Source organism: Megascapheus bottae, chromosome 27 (assembly GCF_031878675.1).
Source record: "Megascapheus bottae isolate mThoBot1 chromosome 27, mThoBot2.hap1, whole genome shotgun sequence".
Lineage (NCBI taxonomy): Eukaryota > Metazoa > Chordata > Mammalia > Rodentia > Geomyidae > Megascapheus > Megascapheus bottae.
The window spans coordinates 10994091-11020133 of NC_143535.1; the positions used below are offsets into that span (position 1 = coordinate 10994091).

The following is a 26043-nucleotide window of genomic DNA, read 5'->3' on the forward strand; positions in this document are numbered from 1 at the left end:
TTAGATAATTTAAGAAAATCAAGAATAGCAAATTCAAATCCCCAAAAAAAGTCGTTGTTTAATCCAATTATTCAATTGCCAGAATTGAGGTTAAGAATAATAAAATCATGTTAACTTATTCATTTACTTATTTATTTTGGCAAGAGCCAGAGTGTGAACTCAAGCCTTGCAACTTGCTAACGCAGGCAATGCTCGCTTCTTAGCTATTTTTCAAGTACAATCTCACATTTCTAACAAGGTAAATCTGGATCATAATCCTGTTTTTGCTTTCAATACAGCTGAAATGAAAGGCACTTACCACCTTACTCACCTTTTACTGCCTAAAATGGAATTCCAATAACTTTTTGCCTAGACTGACCTCAATGTTTTCCTGCAGAATAGTAGGATTTATAGATCAAACTGCAACTATGCCCAACTTCTTGTACACTCCGTATGACAGGAGTAACTCAGGCTTTCTTTTTCTCAGATATTACCATTAGGAAAACATGTATAAACTAGGCGCCATGGCTCATGCCTATAAATCCTAGCTTCTTAGTAGGCTGAGATCTGAGGATGGTGGTTCAAAGCTATCTTGGGTAGTTCATGAGACTCTTATCTCCAATTAATCACTAGAAAACCAGAAGTGGCACTGTGGCTCGAGGGGTAGGGCGGTAGGTAGTGTTGAGCTGAAGAGCTCAAGCCCCATAACAACAACAAAAAAGTATAAATTTACTTAATGAATTATTTAATTAGTACTCCTATTTTCCATTCATGGTACATTTTCCATGGCTTCCATACATTTTTAAGTAGCCTAGATACTCAAGAGGCTGAGATGTGAGGACTGAGATTCAAAGCTAGCCTTGGCAGGAAAGTCTATGAGACTCATCTCCAATAAGTTACTCCAAAAAAGCCAGAAGTATTGCTATGGCTTGAGTGGTAGAGCACTAGCCTTGTGTACAGAAAGGCTCAGGGAACCAAGCCCTGAGTTCAAGCTCCAGGACTGCCAAAAAAAAAAAAAAAAAAAAGATATAGATCTTCATGCTATTAGTAAATTTGCAGTAAGCTTGACCTTTTATAAGACCTTTCTTCCACCTGATGATCTGTTCTTATTCTGTCCCGAAGTGGCAGAAGACTAACAATACATAAACTAAAGGAGAAAAACTACAATTAGAACTGCTAAAGTGTCTTATTACATAAACTAAAGGAGGAAAACTACAATTAGAACTGCTGAAGTGTCTTCACAGGACAGTAGGCCTGAAAACTTTCTACAAGTTTAGAATCAAAGACTAAGAAATAAAAGAGTCTATTTACTTCCTTCTCTAACTAAGGCTCTTAATCTATAGTTAACACATGATAAAAGCTGGAGACCCACAGCTGTGGTATCAGTACAGTGATCCCTCCCTTATCCATGAGGAGAAATGTTCCAATGCCCCCAGTGGATGTCTGAAACTGTGGTTATTACCAAGTCTCATATGTGTGAATTTATGTATTCTAAAGTTATTTAATGCATGAATTAGACACAGCTAATTTAACTAAGAATAAAACATAATAATTAAAACTAATACAATTATCAGCAACAATTTTTACCAGCAATGTTTGCACTTCAGGGCTAAGCTACTCTGAAGTCAAATAAAGGGTACCAGAAAATAAGCCCTCTGAGACCGCAACAGAGCATGTGATAACCAAGCCAGCTACAAAGTGACTAATGGGCAGATGGCATATAGAGCGTGGATGTGATAACACCAGAAAAAAGGATGAATCATAGCCCAGGCAGGACATAAAAAATGGCAATTTCAGCATATTATCAGAATGGCAAGCAATTCAAAATACATGAATTTCTGTGGAATTTTCCTTTTAATATTTTCAGATCACAGAGGACTTCATGTAACCAAGGTCTGGAAGACAAAACCACGAGTAAGAAGTTACTACTGAAATCTAATATATTTTAGGTTATTTGAAACCTTTCTCTGAGAAGGAGCCTATAGGCATTCTTAGACTGCCAAAAGGATCCCTGGCAAGAAATATGAGCAAAGTTAGAAAGACAGAGCAATTTAGGCGCCCAAGAACAGAGAAAGTGACCTAAAGCATAACTGTATTAGTAGTTCAATCTCTTTCAGCAAATCAGCAGAAAACTTAAGATTCACATCTGCCATTGATTTTCAGTTATTATAGTTAGAAACAGAATCTTAAATTCAAGGCCATTATGAGTTTCAGTCCGAACCACATCTGCTTACAGTACTAAATGAAAGACAAACTAAGCTGACAGTGCTATACCACCACTTTCTGCTAAAAATACTGAACAAAAGATCTTTCAGATTAGCTTTTCTGACTGTTTCCCAAAGAAAAAAACAATGACACTCCAACAACTGATAGTTCAGATGGAAATTTTCACAATAAGAATTTCAGTAGGGCTAATTTCCATCAACCACAACTTTCAAAGCAACAGCTGTAGCTCATACAGATTTTGCAACTTAATTTCAACTTCACTTACCACTACACTCTAGAACCAGTCTTTAGTATTTATAGGCTTGCCCATCCTACTAAATAAAGTGCCAATAAACACCATATAAAATTAAAATACAATTTCTAGCACTTACTACCTAATTTTCTCTCACCAGTTTCGATTTTATATTTTTCCACCCTTTTTTTGTTATCTTTATCTTATTTATTTATTGCCAGTCCTGGGGCTTGAACGCTGGGCCTGGGCACTTTTTGCTAAAGGCTAGAGCTGTGCCACTTGAGCCATAGTGCCACTTCTGCCTTTTTTTGTGTATATGATCCCAAGGAATTGAACCCAGGACTTCGTGCATGCTAGGTAAGTACTCTACCACTAGGCTATACTCCAGGCCCCTTATTATTATTTTTATTTTGCCAGTCCTGGGGCTTGAACTCAGAGCCTAGGTAGTATCCTTGAGCTTTCTCAAGGCTAGCACTCTACCCTGGAGCCACAGCACCACTTCCAGCTTTTTCTAGGTATGTTTTTCCACACTTTTATTATCATCAATTAATTGTACAGAGTGTTTCATTCTCACATATTCAAAGTGTCTTGATAGACTCACTCCACTCTTCCTCATCTCCTACTATTCTACTATTCTGATTTTCTTGCCAACTTTGCACTTGGTAACACAAGTACAAACAAAGGCATTATTATGTCGCTTCTTGGACACTGGTAGCCCATGTCTGTAATCCTAGCTACTCGGGAGGCTAAGATCTGAAGACTATGGTTCAAAGCCAGGCCAGGCAGTAAAGACTGTGCTACTGCTATCTCTAATGAATCATAGAAGAAGCCAGAAGTAGTACTGTGGCTCAAAGTGGTACAGTACTAGACTTGAGCAAAAGGAGCCTAGGGACAGCACCTAGGCCAAGTTCAAACCCCAGAAATAGCAAAAACAAAAAAGAAAATAAAGGAAGGAAAAGGAAAAGGCAGCAGGGGGGAAGCTGGATGCTGGTGGCTCACACCTATTAAGCCTAGCTACTCAAGAGGCTGAGATCTAAGGATCACAGTTCAAGCTAGCATGGGCACAAAAAGTCCATGAGACTCTTATCTCCAATTAACTTCCAGAAAACCGGAAATGTGCTGTGGCTCAAGTGGTAGGGAGATAGCCTTGAGCTGAAGAGCCCAGAGACAGCGCCCAGGCCCAGAGTTCAAGCTCCACCATCAAAAAAAAAAAACCTTGCAACTAAGAGTAATTCTGCTTAAATCATTAAAAATATAGTTGAGGGGCCAGAAACATGGCCTAGTGGTAGAATGCTTGCCTAGCAAGCATGAAGACCGGGGTTCAGGTTTAATTCCTCAGTACCACATATATAAAAAAGCTGGAAATAGTTCTGTGGCTCAAGTGGTAGAGCTCTAACCTTGAGGAAGCCCAAGGACAGTGCTCAGGCCCTGAGCTCATGCCCCAGGACTGGCCAAAAAAATAATAATAATAATAATAATAAATAAAAATAAAGATAATAGGGCCAGGAGTTTGGCCTAGTGGTAGAGTGCTTGCCTAGCATGCACGAAGACCCAGGTTCGATTCCTCAGTACCACATACATAGAAAAAGGCCGGAAGTGGTGCTGAGACTCAAGTGGTAAAGCTCTAGCCTTGAGAAAGTCCAAGGACAGTGCTCAGGCCATGAGCTCAAGCCCAGGAATGGCAAAAAAAAAAAAAAAACAATAATAATAAGTATGTATGTATGTATGTATATGTACGCATGTATGTATGTATGTATGTAGTTGAGATGACTTTTTGTTTTGTTTTTTTGTGCCAGACCTGGGGCCTAGGCACTGTCCCTGAGTTTTTATGCTCAAGGGTAGCACTCTACCACTTGGTCTTAATACACTTCCAGCTTTTTTGTATGTTTATTTGTTTTGGGGGTGTTTTGGTGTGTGTGTATGTGTGTGTGTTTAATTGGAGGTAAGACTCTCATGGTCTTTCCAACCCAGAATGGCTTCAAATCGTGATCCTCAGATCTTAGCCTCTTGGGTAGCTAGGATTACAGGCATGAGTCACCACTGCTCAGCAAAATACTTACTCTTGCATGATGTCTTTCATGACAAATAATTCAATTTCATTAACAAAATTTTACACATTAAATGTGATCCAAATGTCTTATACATGCTACTGGTACTGACATTTACAGAAAAAAGTTAGCAGTGACGCCTCCAAGAAGTGTGAAGAATGAAAGCCAAGTAATTAAAGGAAGTGTTCAATGGGAAATGCATACAATTTCTCTTTCAAGTTAACAAAAGACAACTAATTCATCTGTGACCTTTAAGTATCAAGGGCTGTAAATTTGAACCTGATAAATCAGTGTCCTCAATTAGCAACCCACTTGAATAATGAAGTTAACTTTGGCAACAGTAGGAAAAGACTCCCTTCAACAATTCATAAATGCCTATGAGATAATTTTAATAATACTCTAACAAAATATTTTACCAACTGTGGGTCTATTTTTCTTTTAGCACCATTCTAACCCTCAAAAATTCTAGGTATGAATTTCTAAAGCCAACATGCAGCCCATCCTCAGAATTACTCCTCACTTAGATAATGAGTATTTTTGTCAACACAAGAAGTCAAAAATAAGTAATGAGCAAGGACATTACTTTCAGACCTTCTACACCCTCGATTTCTCAATATCTAATGTCTTTCTAGATGTTCCATTGAGTTCTATTTTAATCCAGTTGAGAGTACATATCATTTGTGAGTTCAATACTTTCAACTGGTTTGAAACTTGTAGAACCTAGTATAGAATGAGTGCACTATGAATATGTCATGTGAACCAAAGAAGAAACATTCTACAAATGTCACATATAGTATTCTAAAATACAACTAGGGCAACATTGACAGTGACGCCCAGTTTTGTAATGCTTTTATATATGTACTGATTTCTTTTTTAGTTTAGTTTATCAGCTGCTACCAAAAGAATTGATTTGGAGTTTTCCTTGTCTATCTTCCAGAAGTCTCCCTCATTCTTGATTAGACTTGACCACAGTCCCTCCACCTATTTCTTCAGACCAAGAAGAGTGCACACTTCCTAAGGGAGTTTGTCCTCACTTAGCTTATTATGACTGTAGCACATCCTTAGAGGCAAAGCTTCTAATATATAAAATCTACATTGTGCCAATCTTTCCTTGGGAAGGCTTAAGTTTTGCTCATCCTAAAGTACTTTGTCCAAAATTTTATCTTACCTGCAGAAGGATCGGTCTGTTAGGAATGTAGTCCAACATACCAGAAGTCACTATGCAAATTTTCTTTGATCTCGTCTACCGTGGCTGGGAAGAAGGGTCTTAAATATTTAACACTGAACCCAAGTTTAAAGATTAGCAAGATCATGATCAGGCCTCTTATAAAACTGGGACTTTTCTAAGATTTTTCTCAGCTGGGACACCAGAACCAACCCTAGCACAGCAAGCATAAGCCCTTGGAGCCTGAAGGCAGAGGAACCACTGCACACCTTAAGTACATGCTATTTGCATGCTGAGTTAGCTGATAACAAATATAAAAGTATGGCAGGGTAACTTGTCAATCTCAAAGTAGGGGGAAAATCTCAGATTCCTCATAAAAACCTAGGAAAAAACCTCTCCTCAATAAAGGAATAAGACTAAGATCCAGCTATAATTTCTGCCATAAAACAGTCCCAGTTAGTGAGTGAGAAGCAGGGCGAAAAACAGATGGAGAGAATAAAAAAAACATGGTGGTACTCTAGTATACAGTTAACTATAACCCATTATAAATCTTTTTTGGGGGGAGGAGGAGTCAGTTGTGGGTCTTGAACTCTGGACCTGGGCACTGTCCCTGAGCTCTTCAGCTCAAGGCTACCTCTCTACCATGTTGAGCCACCGTACCATTTCTGGTTTTCTGGTGGCGGTTTTCTAGAGATGAGTTTTCTAGCCTTTTGTGCCCAGCCTGGCTTTGAACCACAATCCATAGATCTCAGCCTCCTGAGTAGCTAGGAATATAGGCATGAGACATCGGTGCCCAGCTCCACTGTAAATCTTTTTTTTTCCTTTTTTTTTTTTTGACCTGAACTCAGCACCTGAGCACTGTCCTTGGGCTTTCTCAATGACAGAGCTCTACCATTTGAGCTGCAGCACCATTTCCAAATTTTTCTATGTATGTGGTAACCAAGGAATCGAACCCAGCTTTTCGTGCATGCTAAGCAAGTACTCTACCGCTAGCCCCCCTAAGTTCTTATAATATATTCTTGGGTAATAACTATTCCCTAAATTCTTGTGGAAGGGGGAAAAATATCTCAGATGATATGGGTATGAAATAGAGCTAAACAACCTAAGAGTATTTACCCTCTTTGATTTGCAAAATCCTATTTATGTCAGCAAGTAAGAAGGCAATTCAGATAGATCAAAAGATGCAAACAAAATCAAGTAGTGTTGAACCAAACCACAAGAGAAAACAAATATAGCAAATTCTTATTCTTTTTAGAGTGTGCAACCATTTCCTACAATCATTCTGAAATTAGTGCACCTTTCAAATTAGCAAGGAAGAAAATATTCTTCTGTTCTATTGTTTCCCATGAGAAAGCCAAGGAGATATGAAAATCTATGCAGGTGAAAGAACTACTCTCTGTTGATCACCCCAAAGATGTAGGAAAAAACATGCTATTTTAATTTTGGCAACAAACATGTAAGAGTTATTATTTGCAGGAAGGTATTACAGTACCTGCAATTGAGAAATCAATTCACTGAATGTAAACGGTAAGGAAGGAATAGGCCAATATAAAGAAAAATCATACCAAACTGATCAACCCTGGGAGTATAGACTCGTTCAACCACTATGGAAAGCAGTTCCTCAAAAGACTAAACATAGAGCTCCCCTATGACTCAGCAACTCCACTACTTGGCATTTACCCAATTGTCCAGAAACAAGGACATACTAAATCCACTAGGACAACCATGTTCACTGCAGCACTATTTATCATAGCGAAGACATGGAACCAACCCAGATGCCCCTCAGTTGATGAGTGGATCAACAAGATGTGGTATTTATACACAATGGAATTCTATGCTGCCATCAGAAAGAACGACATCACCCCATTTGTAAGGAAATCGAAAGACAGAAAAAATCGTATTAAGTGAAGTAAGCCAGACCCAAAGAAACACAGGCTGAATGGTTTCCCTCATTTGTCATAATCAGTAGAAACCTTGGACTCTCCTAGCAGAGATTTACAATAGAGCAAAACCTAGATACATAAGGCCATATAGTATGATGCTAAATGAAAGGACCTCCAGGACATAGAAACAAAATGAGTGATGGTTATCCTTAATGTACTATGTTACCTCTCATCTCTTTTGCTGTCCCTGGGTTACCTCATATTGTTACAGCATTTTACCTTGCTACCTGATATACTGTATATATGTTTATCTAGTTATTTAAAATAGGATAGGGAAGGGGTGAAACAAGATGAGGGATAGGATGAGGTGGGGGAAATGGGGACCAATACATGAGAAGGGGTATAAATGTTTATGAAGTAATTCACCTCCTATCTGGTGAATATAATGTAACCCTTCTATTAATTACAATAAAATTATCTGAAATAAAAGTTTTGTCATGTGCTTTAAGCAAAGTTGCAGTATTTATATCCATTCATATCTAACTTCTAGGAATGTCTTCCTATATCCCTGAGCCATTTACAGTCCCAAGTTTATCAATAAACTTACTTCTAAAGCTTAATCCATGCACAATAAGAATTGCCACCAGGTTGGCTTATTAGAACTGTAACAAAATAGCATTCTGTTTTTAGTTATTTGTTATGCCAAATAAAATACAGCAGACTCTTTGCCCAACAGTATATCAAGACCGTCTGTCACCTCTAGTCTAACAGCCAGCAGGCAAGGCTAAAAGAAGGAAAGAAACAAAAAAACAGCCACAGCCTTCTAGGGGTAGGAGAGAGACACCAGAAACTGATAATCTGTTACCTGCTCAACACAAGAGAAACTTGCGTTGTCCATGACAAAACACTCCTGGGATTTAATTTAAAAGAAACCCAAAACAAAAAAAAAATTAGTTAACCAAATTAAAATCATATAATTCAAATCATAAAGCACCAAGGAAAAACGATTTTGTTTTGGGTTTGCTTCGATATTAAAGATGAAACATATCAACAAATGCCATGAAAGAAGTTCACAAAATGATTCCATGCGAAAAGCATTTAATCCTCATGAAAGAGGGAAGGTGGAAGATGCCACAGGGAATACATAAATACAAAAATAACAGAAATAACATCTTCCCACTTACTTCCCTGCATTGTCAATGTTCTCACCAGAAACCTATGATAGAAAATGAATATTCTAAACCAAATTTTAGTTCTTTTTTTTTTTTTTTTTTTTTTTTGCCAGTCCTGGGCTTGAGCTCAGGGCCTGAGCACTGTCCTTGGACTTTCTCAAGGCTAGAGCTCTACCAGTTGAGCCTCAGCACCACTTCCGGCTTTTTTCTATGTATGTGGTACCGAGGAATCGAACCCGGGTCTTCATGCATGCTAGGCAAGCACTTTAACCACTAGGCCAAACTCCTGGCCCCCAAATTTTAGTTCTTTTAGTTATATATTAAACCTGTTCTCAAACACAGATTTGCTGGAGGCCAACTGAACACAACCGTCAGTAAAACTAACCAAAACAAGTTTTCCCTCCTCGGTAGCAGGTTCACCAACCTTCTCGTACTGTCTCATGGCTGTTCACCCAAGCTGTGCCCTCTCCTCGTGGCCTCATCACTCACGGCTCCTCCACTACTCAAGGAATCTGGTGCTCTTTATTGCACTGTTCCTGTTCCAACAGAAAGGTCTGTGATGGGGCAGCTTTCTAGAGGGCATCAACTGCACCTGGCCCTCTACATTGAGCCTAAATCTAAAGACACCAAAATACTCAAGTTTATAGTCTAACGACACACATGCACAGCCTAAAACTATTTACAGTGCTTTCTATCACACCAACATTCTTCAGTAATCAAAAAGCAAACTACACACAAATGAGAATGACTAGAAAGACAGAAAAGAAAGTAGGACTTGACATAACAGACAGGTTTAAGAGCAACTCACCCAGTAGGTCCTTAGACAGGTTCCTTTAAAGACTATTCTTGGGGGCCGGGAGTTTGGCCTAGTGGTAGAGTGCTTGCCCATACATGAAGACCCGGGTTCGAGTCCTTGATACCCCACATACATAGCAAAAAGCCGGAAGTGGTGCTGAGCCTCAAGTGGTAGAGTTCTAGCCTTGAGAAAGTCCAAGGACAGTGCTCAAGCCTTGAGCCCAAGCCCAGGACTGGCAAAAAAAAAAAAAGACTATTCCTCTAAGTTTAATTACCAGCATCTTACTGTAGGAAAACCTGAGACTTTGACTAGGTGTGGTAGCATGTGCTAAGCCAGGAAATTCATTTGAGCCAAGAAGTTTGAGCCCAGCCTAATCAACGTAGTAAAATTCCATCTAAAAAAAACAAAAAACAGAACTCCCAGGGAAAATATTTAGTGTATGGCTAAATGTCAGCTAATATTCCTATGGTATTAGTTGTATGATTAAGCAATCTACAATTTAATGTGTTCCACTGGCTCTAAGCTTCAATTTACTTCAACAAATTTTCTACCTTTTCCAGGGAGACAAAGAAAAAAGGAAAAGACAATCAAGATAAAGAGGATAGACTGTCAGTAATGAAATCAATTCTCTATGTGTCTAGTATGGTGTCTATAAAGGTAATTCTAAAACAAGATCAAGACAAATTCTTGAACAAAGCAGCAGTGTCTGTCTCCCACAGGAACACACTCATTTATGTGTAGAAATGGTAGCAGTATTTCCTATTCTGTATATAGTTTATTTGGTTGGATCTTTATCAAATCTATACTTAAAAATAGGTAATAAAGAAAAACATAGTTTTTAGTAAATGATAGTTATAAAGCAACAATAAAAATATAATATGCAGCAGCAAAGGATAAAGCGAAAAGCTGACTGAGTGGAGATAATGAATCAGATTCAAAACCACATACCATCAGAAGATGGTAAGAAATCAAAAATGCCTTAACATAAATACAAGTATTGATTTAAAAATTCAAAGGCACCTGGAAGGAAGATGGCGCCGAGACAATAGGAACGCTGCCTAGCTTTCTCTGACAAAAAGAGAGAACCAGGGAGTCCCACGAGCCAACTATCTAAAGAAATCCACACAACAAACTTAAAAATTCAAAGGCAGTAGAAACATAAGGCCACATAGTATGATGCTAAATGAAAGGACCTCCAGGATATAGAAACAAAAGCCATATAATGAGTGACTGTTGTCCTTAATGTACTATGTTATCTCTCATCTCTTTTGCTGTCCCTTTGTTATCTCATATTGTTACACTATTTTACCTTGTTATTTGATATACTGCATATATGCTTATTTGATTATTTGAAATAGGATAGGGAAGGGGGGCAAACAAGATGAGGGGTGGGGTGCGGGGAGGGAGATGGGGAGCAAGACATGAGAAAAGGGTATCAATATTTGTGAAGTAATGCACCTTCTATCTGGTGAATATAATGTAACTCTTCTATTAATTACAATAAAAAATATATGAAAAAAAATTCAAAGGCAGGAAGTGGCGATGTGGCTCAAGGGGTAGGGCGGTAGCCTTGAGCTGAAGAGCTCAGGAACAGAGCCCAGGCCCAGAGTTCGAGCCTCACAACCCACAAAAAAAAAAAAATTCAAAGGCAAGTAACAGTTACGCTGAAAAAATAAGATGAGGCAGCAAAAAAATAGTTTATTTCTATGTCAGCTGAAGAGTCAGCTATTTCAACTCTATTATTTCTATATAATAGTCGGCAGTACACAGGAAGAAACAAAAAATTCCTTCACCAACATTACAGACTCATATCAACTACTCCAATATATTCCAATACAAAAATACATGTCAAAATTATTACAGTCAAAAACAGTGTAGATATTTAATAGATACTATAATAGTATGATATAAATTTAGTAAACAGAATTTTTCTAATCAGATTGTCTAATTCACAGCTACTATTTACTGCCTAAATTACAACGATGAAGCATTACGGGTCCATCATGTACTAAGTTATTCATGCTCATGTTTATTCAAAGTTCAACATTACCTTTTAAATCACTATAAATCCACAGCTTCCAGATACAGATTTCCCCAGAACAAACTTTACAATTGAGTTCTATGTAAGTCACAGCAAACAAAAAATTTTAACTAAATTTTTCTCTTTGAAACACTGGCAAATTGTGCACCTGATGTCAGACACTGTTCCAGACCCCAAACACAAAGAGATGAACACAGACATCCCAATGAAATACCACTTCCAGGAAACTTGGAACCCAGCAAGTAAAGCAGAAAGCAAGGATATTATATTGAGAGTACAAAGACTTAAAAAATGTTTAAGCCAAACACCGGTGGCTCATGCCTATAATCCTAGCTACTCAGGAGGCTGAGATGTAAGGATTATGTTTCAAAGCCAGCCTGTGCAAGAAAGTCTGTGAGACTCTTATCTCCAATTAACTATTAGAAAACCTGAGCTGGGACTCAAAGTAGTAGAACACGAGCTTTGAGCAAAAGAGCCCTGAGATCAAGCCACAAGACTGGCAAAAAAGCCAAGAACATTTAAAGCCAGAGACCATGATTTTAATGTTTGAAAATACCTTGAGAGCCACCATGAAAGAAACCAATTATCATAAAGGAAGGAAGATGCAGGAGAAACAAACACACACACACACACACACACACACACACACACACACACACACCCTCCCACACACACTCTACAACAGAGAAAAAAAAATAACATGTCATCAGACACCCGGTTGTTCATACCTGTAATCCTAGCTACCTAGAGGGCTGAGCTTTGAAGATCGTAGTGTGAAACCAGTCTGGAATTAACTACTCAAAAACCTGGAAAAGGAGCTGTGGTTCAAGGGATAGAGCAGTAAGCTTGAGCAAAAATGATCAAGGATAGCAGCAAGGCCCTGAGTTCAAGCCTGGGATTGGCAGAGAGAGAAAGTGAGATGAGAGAGAGAGAGAGAGAGAGAGAGAGAGAGAGAGAGAGAGAGACAGAGAGACAGAGAGACAGAGACAGAGACACAGAGAGAGACAGAGAGACAGAGAGAGACAGAGAGAGAATGCCTCAGCAATATACAGAGTGAATGAAAAATCATTATTAGTATTAACTTTTCTAAAGTTTCATGGTTCAAAATGTAGTATTTCTGTTAAGAGTCATGATATTTTTCAAAATATTGCATAAAGAATGAGTCGGGCTGCATTTTTCTCTCAAATCTTTCAAAGATAATCAAAAATATAAAGGACACACATACGAAAGAAAGTAAAGGACGGGAGAGAGAAATATATTTACATAGAGTGATAGCCTCAAGCTGAAGAGCTCAGAGACAGAAGCCAAGCCCAGAGTTCAAGCCCCAGGACTGACAAAAAAAAAAAAAAAGCATTAAAAAAAGACTCTACTGAGAATAAACTTACCGATAGTCCTTTATTCTCTTTAAGATCCAACCCAAATACATCACGCCGCTTCACAGTAAGGAAATCAGCATCAGGTTCATCTTCTTCCTCTTCATCTCTGCCACTCAGGAACTGCACAGGAACTTCCTTGACCTTCTTTACCTTATCAGTACTGGGAACAGATTCAGTCTGAGATTCTCTTGTTTTTCTTAATTTCTCTTTCATTTGGACATCATCCTCTTCTTCCTCCTCCTCCTCTTCATCTTCTTCTTCCTCTTCTTCATCATCACTGTCACTAGCCACTCTGCACTCTGATCCTCCTAGACTTTTTCCACCTTTCTGAAGGATGGACATTTTCTCACTGAAATAGGCTCTAAATTCTTCTACTTCATCAGTGGTGAGGGACGGAGCTCTGGGTTCGGTGACATCACTACCTTGGCTCCTTACTGACTCTTGGGTGGGCTTGTTCTGAATTTTCTGAAGAAATCTTACCCGAGGTGCCACAGCAAGACCAAGAGATCTTAAAAGATAGGGGAAGAAAAAAAAGAAAGGGAAAAAAAAAAAAAGAATTATCTCATTGCACTAATGGTATGTATGTTTACGACATAATGGAATCATTTCTCAAGGATAGAGATTATCAAAGCCTTTTTTTTTTTTTTTGGTCAGTCTTAGGGCTTGAACTCAAGAGCCTGGGCACTGTCCCTGAGCTCTTCAGCTCAAGGGTAGTACTCTACCACTTGAGTCACAGCTCCATCCACTTTGTTTTTAGGTGGTTAATTGAAGATGAGTCTTTTGGACTTTGGTGCCTGAGCTGGTTTTGAACCGTGATTCTCCTAAGTAGCTAGGATTACAAGCATGAACCACCAGTGCCAAAGCAAAATTATACAAGAAAAAGAAGGAAAAAGGAATACAAACAAAAAAGGAAGTAGTCAACTTATCCCTATTTACACATAATATGATCCTATACTTAAAAGGCCTTAAAGACTCTACCAAAAACAGAATTTAAAAACAGCATACAAAATTCAGTAGCCTTTATATATACTAATAGTGCAAATAATGAGAATGAAATCAAGAAAATGATCCTGTTCTTTATGGCCCCAAAATAAAGAAATAATAATAAAATATATGGGAATAAACCTAACCAAGGGGGCAAAAGACCTCTACATTAATAAACTCTAAGGCCACTAGAATGATGAAGAAACCGGAGCGAAGGTGTTATAGTGAAAATAATCCATGATATTAGAAAGCAGAAGAGTGACTGCTCTTTGTAAAATGTGAAGAGTAAAATATTATAACTGGGAAGGCAGAATGAGGGAAGGAGAGAAAGAGAGAAGGAGGGAAGAAGGGAAGGAAGAGGAGGGAAAGAGGAAGCTGCTACATCTCTGGTGATTTCCTGATCCTCTATGTTCATGCTATTTACAGATATATTCACTTTGTGAAAATTAATTGAACTTTTGAGAATTAACTTAAAAGTTATATAAAATTCTGTATTTGGTTGGTTTTTCAGTAAAATTATTTTAAAGCAGAAAGAAAAGAAAATCACATTAGAAAGAATAAACAGAGGATACAAATAATGAACCTTTTCCTGACAAGAACTATTTTCTACAGAATTGATTTCATCTTTTTCTCTGTAGATCTTTAAGGTAAAGTAGTATAACCAAGAATTCTGAGAATCAGGCTGAAAACAAATTTCCCTGACTTGGATGATTTATTACTACAGTATGTTATGAATACTTACAATGCATATTCAGGAACAGGTAACTTGCTTACATCAAATACGTTTTTATCCTTCATAAGATATACGGAACGTATGTAGGAGACAAAACACTGTAAAGTAAATGGTAACAGATATGGAAAATGCAATTGAGCAAAACAGAAAACTAATCAAAGGAGTGAGGTCAATAGGAGTGGGGGAGAAAAAATAAGATAGGTCAGCTTATCCCTGTTTATCACATACCCGAAAAGAAAAGCTACCTTTTACAACTGGAATATTAGAAAAGACTTTATTTGCATTTGGCTTCATTAAGCCAGCCCAACAGAACATGATTGTAAAAGTTTAATTGCAATAAAGTATAACAGGAAAATATAGACATTATAATAATACAGAAGACTTACACTGAAATATCTTATTAGCTGAGCAAGTTTCTTATTTCTCTAAATGACCTTCTCTTTTGCTATTAAAAAGGTAGTATTCATACCTGGAATGTGCAATGCTATGAGAATGAGAAAACTCACAGACAATACTACTACTTCTTCTGATAGTTCTTTTTTTTTTTCCAGCAAAATGTTAGGTGAAGCTAAATTGTGACCAAAAAAAGGTTCCTGTAGCTTTTCTATTTTATCAAAATCATTTATCACCAACTTGGAATTCTTTTCTTCCATTTTTGTTTAAACAAAACAAAATTATATTTATTTATTTCACTGTAAGTATAGTCCTGATCTTTTGTTAGTTTATAACAAACAAGTAACAAAATATCACTTGAAAAATATTTCTTTCCTTTCCCTTTAACTTAGCCTTTTCTTCTAGCATTACATTAATCCCTTCTATCAAGTAACCTCTAAGCCATTTTCTCTCACTTCTTAGGCATGACAAACAATGAATAACACCAAGTCAGAGATATTTTCTACCCTACATCTATCCACAAGAACTCATTCTCGTTGTTTATCATTGTGTTCTCTCCAGATTGTAATCAAAGGTAGGAAATCACGTCTGTAAAACTAGATACCTTGTTGCTGCTGGCAACACAGCCATTCTGCTAAATCATGTGTGACACCCACTAAATCACATCATTTATTTCAGTGTGATATTCTGGAATCTTTGTTCTGAAAGCCTCAGGTGCTATTATGTATAAGCCAACATTCTTCTGGTATCTATTTCATGAGTAATAATGGAATGACCTTCTGATTATCAATTAAGTCACAATATCATAAAATTCAGGCATGTTTTGTAATGCATGTACTATTCTCAAAGCTTCTAAGATACAATTTTTAAAACTACACTGCTTGAATATTTGAAGCATAAAATAAAGAAGCAAAAAAAGATAAAATTTATCATGTATCACATTCCAAAATGAAAGTATCCAATTTAAATATAACTTACCCTTTGAGCTCTTTCTTTCAAATCTTGATCTTGAGCTAGAAAGGATTCCAATTTTTTCTGGACATCTACAAGCTTTTCTGGATTGATTCTTTTTTAACAACAAAAAGGAACAGTTAAACTCAATTTTAAAAATTATAAGTAGCACACCGCCTTTTCCTGTTTCTTTCAGTATATTTTTAAATGTCTAACATTCTTTAGGGAATCAATATCACACAATACATATATCTGATTCCTACATATTATGAGTAATACAGGAGAAAAGGAAGGGCAGGGCTGGTGATTTCTCTGAATACACCTTATGCAAAAGGACATGCAGATTAATGTTCAATCAGTACTGATTTCTTCTTAAACTTATATAAAGTTTAAATGCAGCCTCCCACAGGAGACAGAACAATGAAATAGGGGAAAAAATAAAGTCTAATGCCATTTTTTTGTTAATGGCAGGTGTTACCAACTTCATTTTCTCTCTTACAAAGTTTGCAGGAGCCCTTCTCCACCCAAAGCTGGGGACAGGGCCATGCAACTACACAGGATGCTGAAATCAGGAGGATCATGGTTATAAGACAGTCTGGGCAGAAAAGGCTACACAAATTGATCTCAACAAAAGAAGCTGGGTGTGATGACATGCATCTGTCATCCCAGATGCAGCAGAAAGTATAAAATAAGGGGCTTATAATCCAGTCCAAGTATAGGGCCTGGTAGGAAATGAGACCCATATCTCAAAAAATAACCACTACAAAAAAAGGCTGAAGGCATGGCTCAGCAATAGAATGCCTGTAAAACAAGCACAAGACCTTGAGTTCAAATCTCAGTGCTGGGGTGGGAGAAGGTGTCTTACAGTAGGTGAATAGATAATCAAACTGTTGCATCCAGACAATGGAACATTACTCAGCACTAAAAGAAATGTGCAATTAAGACATGAAAAGACATGGAGAAACTTTACATGCATATTATTACTAAGTGAAAGAAGCCAAACTGGAAAGTGTACACTGTGCAGTCAGAAAAAAAAAAAAGAAAGAAAGCAATAAAAAAAAAAATCAGTGGTTGCTAGGGGTTAGTGGAAAGAAGATGATGTAGGACACATATGTGAGTTTTTAGGGCATTGACAATATCATCCTATAACAGGAGACACATGTCATTACACATCTGTACAAACCTCTCAACATACAAGAGAAACCCATACACAATGGATGTCAGTGACACTGAAGCATCACAGAGGGTCATAAACTGTAATAAAGACACCCATCTGTAGAGGGATACCAACACTGGGAGAGGCTATGTATGTGAAAGCAGGGAACATAGGAGAACTCTCTGTACTTTCTCTCCATCTTGCCACAAACTTAAATGTCCTAGAGGCAGAAAAAAAAAATCTTTTTTCCCCTTCAAAATCATAAACCAGAAAGCTAAATGTATTGTAAGGAAGGTAGGAAACATCAAAGGCAACAAAGGGCAAAATGATTTTATGCCTTTTTTTTGTTGTTGGTAATGGGGCTCAAACTCTGGGCCTGGGCACAGTGCCACTTCCCATTTTTTACAGGTTCACTGGAGCTAAGAGTCTCATGGACTTTAGTGCCCGAGCTGGCTTTGAACCTCGATCCTCAGATCTCAGCCTCCTGAGTAGCTAGGATTATAGGTATGATCCACTGCACCCCAGCTTCATGCCTTATTGTCAGGAGTAACAAGACCATAAACACTATTGGCTCATACTTGATTTCCTTCACAGGTACTTTCTTCTGGAGAAGCTGCTGCACCATCCCTTGCTCTTCTGAAGGAAGCAGAATTAATAATGCCTCACCACCCTCCTTGTACCTAACGAAAAAAAAAATCAACACAATATGCAGTTTATATTTCTAACAGCATAATAGGTACATAACATGCAATTTAGTTCATTAATCTTCTGTGACAACAGAAAACTACCAATGTGACCACACTCTACCAATTTTTTTTTTCCATATAGTATAGTTCTTAGTCACTTTAAGGCCATAAACCAAGGAAGAAAATTCTCATTTTCAGTGATCTACAACTCAAGTTAACTAGGGAGGACAAGCACCCAAGTAAGATTTTCAGGAGAATGTCCAAACAATGTTAAGTTGGTACCGAAAGACAGCATGGGCAGTAAATGCCACCAACTCAACAGTGAAAAGAGACTACTGAGGAATGACCAGATTGGGGGAAAATGGATGACACCGCAGATGGAATTTCAGGCAGGTATCTAAAAGGTAATATGAAAAAAGGGGAAAAAAAAAAGATGGAAAAAGCTAAGTGTTCCAAACCAATATACAAAAATGGACAGCAGGAAAAATTATTTCAAAAGTACATTGGAGACTTTTTTGGAGAACAGTGGATGCTTCTTCAGAGGTTCAGTAACAGTCTGCAAGTAAAATTTTATCACTGATGATGGAGAGGAAAACTGCCTTTAACAGTTTACTGAGAGATGGCATTGCATTTTATTTTGAAGACTGAAGGGTAATTTTTACTTTTCAAGGTAACTTAAAAGCTCAACCTACAATTTTTAAATCTCAGTCTAAAAGAAAGAAGCAAATAGTCATGTATGCAACATTAAATAAAACATGTCAGAATGTTAAGTTTTCTTCTAGTTAATTCATTAACTTTTATATAATTTTTTTTATAAAAGGGCCAATATATGCCAGGCAATGAAATAGTGAGGTTTTTTAAATTAATAAATAAAAATAATAATACAGAAGACCTCAGGAAGCAGTAAGAACAAGAAAGAACTGTAATAGTCTAGGATCACAAACTGCCCTGAGGAAATGACATCTGATACCTAAAGAATTACCAATTACTCTAATATTTTAGGGGCACAGATCATGGGTAGGGAATTCAGTTTCTTATGGGGAAAAGGCAACATTTTAAAAGCCCAGTGAATACTTTGCCTTTCTGATTATTTGCTTTTCTAGTAAACAAAAGGAAGAGCATAAAATTAAATATATAATTAGTCTTAATTACGTTTTATAGATGAAAAATCTGGTAACAAATACCTTCCTCATTATGAATGCCAAATTATATGACTCAAAGTTGTTCACCTTCTTTTACTACAAATAAATATGAATTTAAAACAGTCTACCTTAGCAGTATGCAACTAAGTCATGCAAGAAAGCCGAAGTTGTAGGATATAAAGTAATAAGGTGACAGACATTACAGCCTCACCAGGAACACCATAAGAATCAAATAGGAGAAGATACATTAACATTGACTACTAAGCAATGCTTTTACCAAAAACACTGTCTGTGTAAACAGATTCCTGCTATCAAAGTAAGTTTTTCTATTTCTGGTATTCTGTGTGGCCCAGACAGGAATAGTTGGGAAAGAGGGAGAAAGTGGCTTAGGAACTAACAACCTTTTTTAACTTTCTATATTCAAAATCAGAGAGCAAGATTAAATAAATAGACCCATAGACCTATACTGTGCAAGAACTGTGATCGTGGAGTAGGAAAAATCTCTAGGAGAGCAAAGGCATCCACTGAATGTTCTGTGATCTTCCAGTTGACTCATGATGGGGAATGGGGATCATCACCTACATCTGTCTTGTCTGCCCATCCATGCATCCAGAGAAAACCTAGGAGAATGAGTCAGATCGAAGGAGCCATAGCCAAATCCTTTACATCTATAGATAACAGTAGGTTAACACAAGTTAATACAGGCTGCTACCATGCCATTTAAGAGAATATTACCAAATAAATAAATTAAGGAAAAGAAAAAGTTAAATCCCATGTGGCAAGAACTTATTAAAGGCCATCAATAGCCACTTTACCTATCTACCTACCTACCCATCCAAGCATCTATCTAAATCTATACATAGAACTTGCCCCAAAAGATAGTGAAGCTCAAACTATCTACCACATGCTCAAACGCAAAACTTTCCAGTAAGCTTTCATTTCAAGAATAAAAGTAGTTTTAAAAAGAAAACAATCACATTTCACTTTATTTAATATTTACAAGAATAAAGCCTATTTATCCATGAGGTAACTTTTAGATTTCAAAGGCAATACCCTAAGCTCAAGTCTAAGAAACATAATGTTCCTCAAAAGGCCTACAGTTTAAAATCTCTTATATTTAGAATTTATTTTAAGAGACATTTCCGGCACCACATTAAAAGCTCTGCATCTGAAACAAAATTGTTATTTTTACTACCAGTGTTAATAGGCTGCATTTATACAACTTTTCAAAGTTTTTGAAGAACTTCATTTTATATTTGCCAGTTTTAAAAACAAGGTTCTGAAAGAGGAAACCAATACAAATTAAATTACTGAAACCAAGAAGTTGGCCTAAAAATCAGCTGGAGCTTATGTCAAAAACTATACGGGGCTGGGAGTCTGGCCTAGTGGTAGAGTGCTTGCCTAACATGCATGAAGACCAGAGTCTGATTCCTCAGTACGACATACATAGAAAAAGCCAAATTGGTGCTGTGGTTCAAGTGGCGGAGCTCTAGCCTTGAGAAAGCCCAAGGACAGTGCTCAGGTCCTGAGTTCAAGCCTGGCAAAAAAAAAAAAAAAAAAAAAAAACCTAAACTTCTAATCTGCTGCTTTTTCAATTATATCAGGAAGAAGGATACTCGAGACAGACAGACCAAAAAGCTTATCTTCATATCTTATCTACAGCTCACTCCTAGTTCTACATAAAATAATTAGACATGGGTTCTCATGCACCTCCAATAATCTTTACACTAAAGACAAAAAGAGAAACACAGCCCTGCTTTTCTTCACCTTTTAGCCAAGAGCTTCTAATCCTTAACTACTCCAATTCAGATTCCCCAACATATCCATTCTATTATAGTTAAGTTTCTCTCCATTATAAGTTTCCCACTCATACCTACAACAGCTGTCTTACTACAATCTGTTTACAACTGCCTGTTGTCCTCAGTATGCCAGCCTGAGTCTCTAGTTACAAGTCAGGTTACCCAAGGGTCTATTGAGACCAACTCTGGTGTAGTAATTTAAAATATATAGGACTGGGAGTGTGATCTAGTATGCAAGAAGCCCTGCATTTGATTCCTTGATACCACATACACAGAAAAAGCCAGAAGTGGCACTTTAGCTCAAGTCTTAAGAGTAATAGCCTTGAGAAAGCTCAAGAGCTCAGGCCCTAGATTCAAGCCCTACAACAGAAAGAAAGAAAGAAGAAAGAAAGAGAGAGAGAGAGAGAGGGGGGGGGGGGGAGGGAGAGAGGGAGGGAGGAAGGGAGGGAGGGAGGGAGGGAGGGAGGGAGGAAGGAAGGAAGGAAGGAAGGAAGGAAGGAAGGAAGGAAGGAAGGAAGGAAGGAAGGAAGGGAGGGAAAGAAAGAAAGAAAGAAAGAAAGAAAGAAAGAAAGAAAGAAAGAAAGAAAGAAAGAAAGAAAGAAAGAAAGGGAGAGGGGGGAGGGAGAGAGAGAGAGAGAGAAAGAGAGAGAGGAGGAAGGGAGGAAGTAAGTCATTACCTTACTTGTGTAACTATAACCCCTCTGCACATCACCTTTATAATAAGTTTAAAAAGAAATTCACAGTAAACTTAATGTACATGGAAACTGTCATTTCACTATCATTTCAAGTTACACATCAACCCAAGACTTTTTTAAAACTCTGATTCTTTAAAATACCAGTATCTCCTAAAAATCAAGAACCCTTCCCCAAGCCAGGAAACTTAACCAGTTTACAAGTTCATATTTGCTATGAAGATTTATACTCCAAGTTGCAACATAATGATGTAGCCTTTGCTGCCCCCTAGTGAAAGCACAGTTTGTTCCCTAAATTACAAAACCCTGGAGCCACAGGATCCAAAAGTCAAATGAGGTTGAATGGGATGACTGCTGAAATGATCTTCCTTTCTATATTGTACAATAGAAATGGGTCATATATAAACTCCCACAGTCATTCTACTCAAAAAAGGTATATTTACTTCCCATTCCAACTTTTTTCTATTGTCAACTGCATGTTTTTATAATCAATTTTAAAACTTTCCTTTTGTTTCGTACCAAAAACTGGAATAAAGATTTTTAAGTAGCACAATGTACTACATTACAAAATTATATTCAGTCTCTGACTCATTTGTCTTAAAAGATTATTTTGCTTTAAAGGGAATATGGATGGCTAAAACAATAGAGAGAGCTCCGCTGCCATAGATCAAAGAGTTTTAGACACATAAATCAATTAAAATAGAATAAAAGCCAGGCATGGTGACAGAGTAGAAATATACAGAAAGCTGAGACAGGAGAATTGCAAAGTTGAGAACAGCTCTAGACAGCTACTGAGACCTTTTGTTAAAAGAAAGAAGTAAATACTTGAAGGCAAGTATTTTTATTTGGCTAACAAACAGAAGGAAAAAAACAAAAGGTTCATTCAACTCTTAATCTTAGCCACTTGCTAAAAATACTCACTTTTATATATTACAGTTTAATTCCAAAAGCAAACATTATCTGACAACCTGGTTTTAATTACAGCCTAACACAAGATTTCAATTAGTTTCAATTTTTAATTTAGCCTTTATTCAACTCAATTATTCAGATGCATGGCTCCAAAACTTCCTAATTATCTCCAAGCCCCTAAATGGCAACTTTAAACTTCCAGAGGAAAAAAATAAGCATTGTATGTGCTAATCTTTCCATTAACTATACACATCTAAAACAGTCAATTCACAATGTATTTGTTATGAAGAGTCATGCCTCAATTTCAAAAATTAATGGCCAGATTAGAAATACATTGATTTTTTTTTTCCTGTCGGTCAGGAGACTTGAACTCTGGGCTTGGGTATTGTCCTAGTGCTCTTCAGCTCAAGGCTACTGCCCTATCTTTTGAGCCACAATGCCACTTCCAGTTTCCCAGTGGTTAATTGGAGGAAAGAGACTCACAGTCTTTAGTGCCAGGGCTGGCTTTGAACCATGAACCTCAGATCTCAGCCTCCTGAGTAGCTAGGGATTACAAATGTGAGCCACCGCACCTCCCTACATTGACATTCTTTAAAATTAGTATGCACTCTTCAGATACAGTATATTGTTGTTCCAAGTTTCCTTCATCTCCACAGCCATCAGGATTCAATTTAATGCTTGCTACAGCATGTTCAGCTACATTAGATTTCCAACAACTTCTCAAGAACTGAGAGCCCCTAAGGTATGTTCCACCTAGACCTTATCCAAACGTACTAATGTTTATTAATCTTCACGTAAGGAGATTTGGAACTTCAGCTACGTGGATTCTATAAAGGAATCATCCTGCCCAGTCCATAACCATACACCACTGGCACACTGGGTTATAAGTAACAATCTGGTCTAATATGCTTATGAGATACCACTCCAATCTCACCTACACAAAGATACAGGTTCAAATTTATACACACTACCTGCTTGCTGGGGACAGATTAAACTATAAGAAAATTTGTCCCACCCAATGACTTCTTAGGAAACTCACTGTGACAAGTAATCCAGTATGTCAGAAACCACGCATATACCATGCACTTTCCTAAAGCAGGAAGTGGAACATGTTACTGCTCTTCTCCCAGCGTCCTGTTTTGATTACATCTCAGTAGAAAACAAAATCCTAAAGACTGGTTTATCTGAATACACGGTGACACTAGAACATGACCTCAAGTCTTATTGCACATGCGAAATGTATTCTTAGCTCTGATCATAAGACTTGCTTTTTAGCGGGACCCACTGGATGCACTGGACATTGACAAAAGTGAACCAAGCAACTTGTGGGCTCAGACGAGAAGAAGCAAAAGGCAGAGAATGAGAGAACAGGTGGTACGAAGCAAAAAGAAAGAAATGCACTTATTACCTGAAGCATGTAAAGGTAACACTGCTGTATATCACCTCAAAAACAATAATTTAAAAAAAAAAACCCTTGCTTTTGGATCATAGTAGAATAAAACTTATTTTTAAAGCCTTGAGAGGCTGAGAAAGACTGCAAGTTCAAGACCAACCTGGGCTTACCTAGTGAGGCCATGTTTCAAAAAAAAAAAAAGGGGGCCGGGAGTTTGGACTAGTGGTTAAAGTGTTGGCCTAGCATGCATGAAGACCCGGGTTCGATTCCTTGGTACCACATACATAGAAAAAAGCTGGAAGTGCTAGAGGCTCAAGTAGTAGAGCTCTAGCCTTGAGAGAGTACAAGGACAGTGCTCAGGCCCTGAGCTCAAGCCCAGGACTGGCAAAAAAAAAAAAAAAGTAAAAGAAAAAGAAAAGAATTGAGGAAAAAGCCAAACTAGCACCTACCTGCCTCGTTTTTGTTTATATGCACTTGGGAATACATGTTTTATTACTAGACAGTTATGACAAAACCAAAAGGGGTGGGGTAGTTACTTACCTGGCAGTTCTACCGGCTCTATGAATATATGTGTTGGCATCCTCTGGACAATCAAACTGAAGAACCCAATTAACAGCTGGGAAATCTACACAGAAGGAATGAATGACATCAATTTCAAAACTCTGCCCTATTGTTCTATTTTTATTTCACCATGACTTGCCAGGACTTTCTATCCCATCAAACTGATAGCTATCAACAGTGAACTCAATTAAAAATAAAATTAATTGCATAAACTAAGAAATGACAAACACTTCTCTACACTGACAAAGTGAACTAAAATTAATGACAATGTTTGAATGTGAGGATTTCTTCATAGCCAATATAGAAGAGACACACACAGAAGAGACAGATTGCTTTGTCAAACCAGTAATGAAATACCCTGATGCTTAATAACCTACAAAATAATTTACAAGGTCCCAGAAAACTATAAAACTGGTTTCTGAATTTAAATGAGGTTTGCTTTTCCAGTTAGTCCTACCTCCAACTGAACTATTTATGTCTTTCTAGATCCTTTCCGTTCTTCCTACCATTAATTATGCCATATACTTATCTCATTACATAATTCTCACTCATGAGATTAAATATCATGAAAGCCCTGGGCACACTGGGCACGCTTGTTGTCCCCATTACACAGTGTAAATGGTAGGTTCATGGTCCAGGCCAGTCCAGGCATAACCATGAGATATTGTTCCAAAAAGTATTCAAGGCTTGGGTAAGACTCAAGAAGTCTAAGGAGTACAAAAATCTGAGTTCAGATTCTGATAATACTAAAATGATTCTTCTTCTGACCAGTCCTGGGCCTTGAAGTCAGGGCCTGGGCACTGTCCTTGGACTTTCTCAAGGCTAGAGCTCTACCACTTGAGCCTCAGCACTACTTCCGGCTTTTTCTATGTATGTGGTACCAAGGAATCAAACCCGGGTCTTCATACATGCTAGGCAAGCACTCTACCACTAGGCCAAACTCACAGCCCCAATAAATAAATTTTTTAATGTGTGACAGCTTCAACAACTTCCTAATTTTCAATGAAACAAGAAGCTGTCTGTCATATCTTAAGCCTTTAATCTGCCTTCCATGATTGTGTAGCTACTCAGGATGCTATGATGTCATTGTCATGAAACAGAAGAATACAAAAAGCAAAAATAGAACAGAATGTTTCCCTGACAAATCCTTAATGTAGTCAGCTGTTATCAATGTACTTAGTTTTCCTATTCTGAGGGAAGTCCAATTACTTGAGTCTATTTTTGTTTCTTTTTTGGGGATCGGTGCCTAGGCAGGCACTCTATCACCTAATCCATGACTCCAGCCTTATTTCCCAATCTATTAATTTCCCAAAAAGAACTCTTTAAGGAAGTTTTATTTCCCATGACCACAGAAATTTCAGCCCAGGAGATCTGCTCACCTAGCCCTCTGGCTGCAATATCAGTAGCAAAGAGTACCGCGGCTCTCTTGCGGACAAACTCATTGTAGACTTCCATTCTTCTCATCTGTTGTTGTCGGCCGTGGAGAGCAAGGATGGAAATTCCAGGACGGAGGCGGCAGAACACTCGATATAGGTACTGCACCTGGGAGTGGAGAGAAAGATCTTGGAACCTCTGAATGACAACAGTGCAGCTCATGAGATACACAGCAAAAATGCTAAAAAACAGAAATTTCACCTGTTGCAAGTGCTTTAATACAAAGCAGAAATGTACTCTATGGTATAATCTAGTCCTCAAATATTTCTGCTCACTTATTGTCTAAAAGAAT

General features: G+C 37.7%; 1 protein-coding gene across 3 annotated transcripts in view; it reads right to left on the reverse strand.

Moving 5' to 3' along the window:
• Ddx10 (DEAD-box helicase 10) overlaps window positions 1-26043 on the reverse strand; it is a 171975-nt gene that overhangs the window by 131668 nt on the left and 14264 nt on the right. For all 3 annotated transcript variants that reach the window (XM_090319567.1, XM_090319566.1, XM_090319565.1), the window contains exons 8-13: window positions 25697-25859; window positions 24297-24381; window positions 17714-17815; window positions 16007-16094; window positions 14645-14733; window positions 12928-13426 (exon numbers count right to left, since the gene is read on the reverse strand). In XM_090319567.1, coding sequence (XP_090175693.1) covers window positions 12928-13426; window positions 14645-14733; window positions 16007-16094; window positions 17714-17815; window positions 24297-24381; window positions 25697-25859 — 1026 coding nt within the window. The remainder of the gene's footprint in view (window positions 1-12927; window positions 13427-14644; window positions 14734-16006; window positions 16095-17713; window positions 17816-24296; window positions 24382-25696; window positions 25860-26043) is intronic.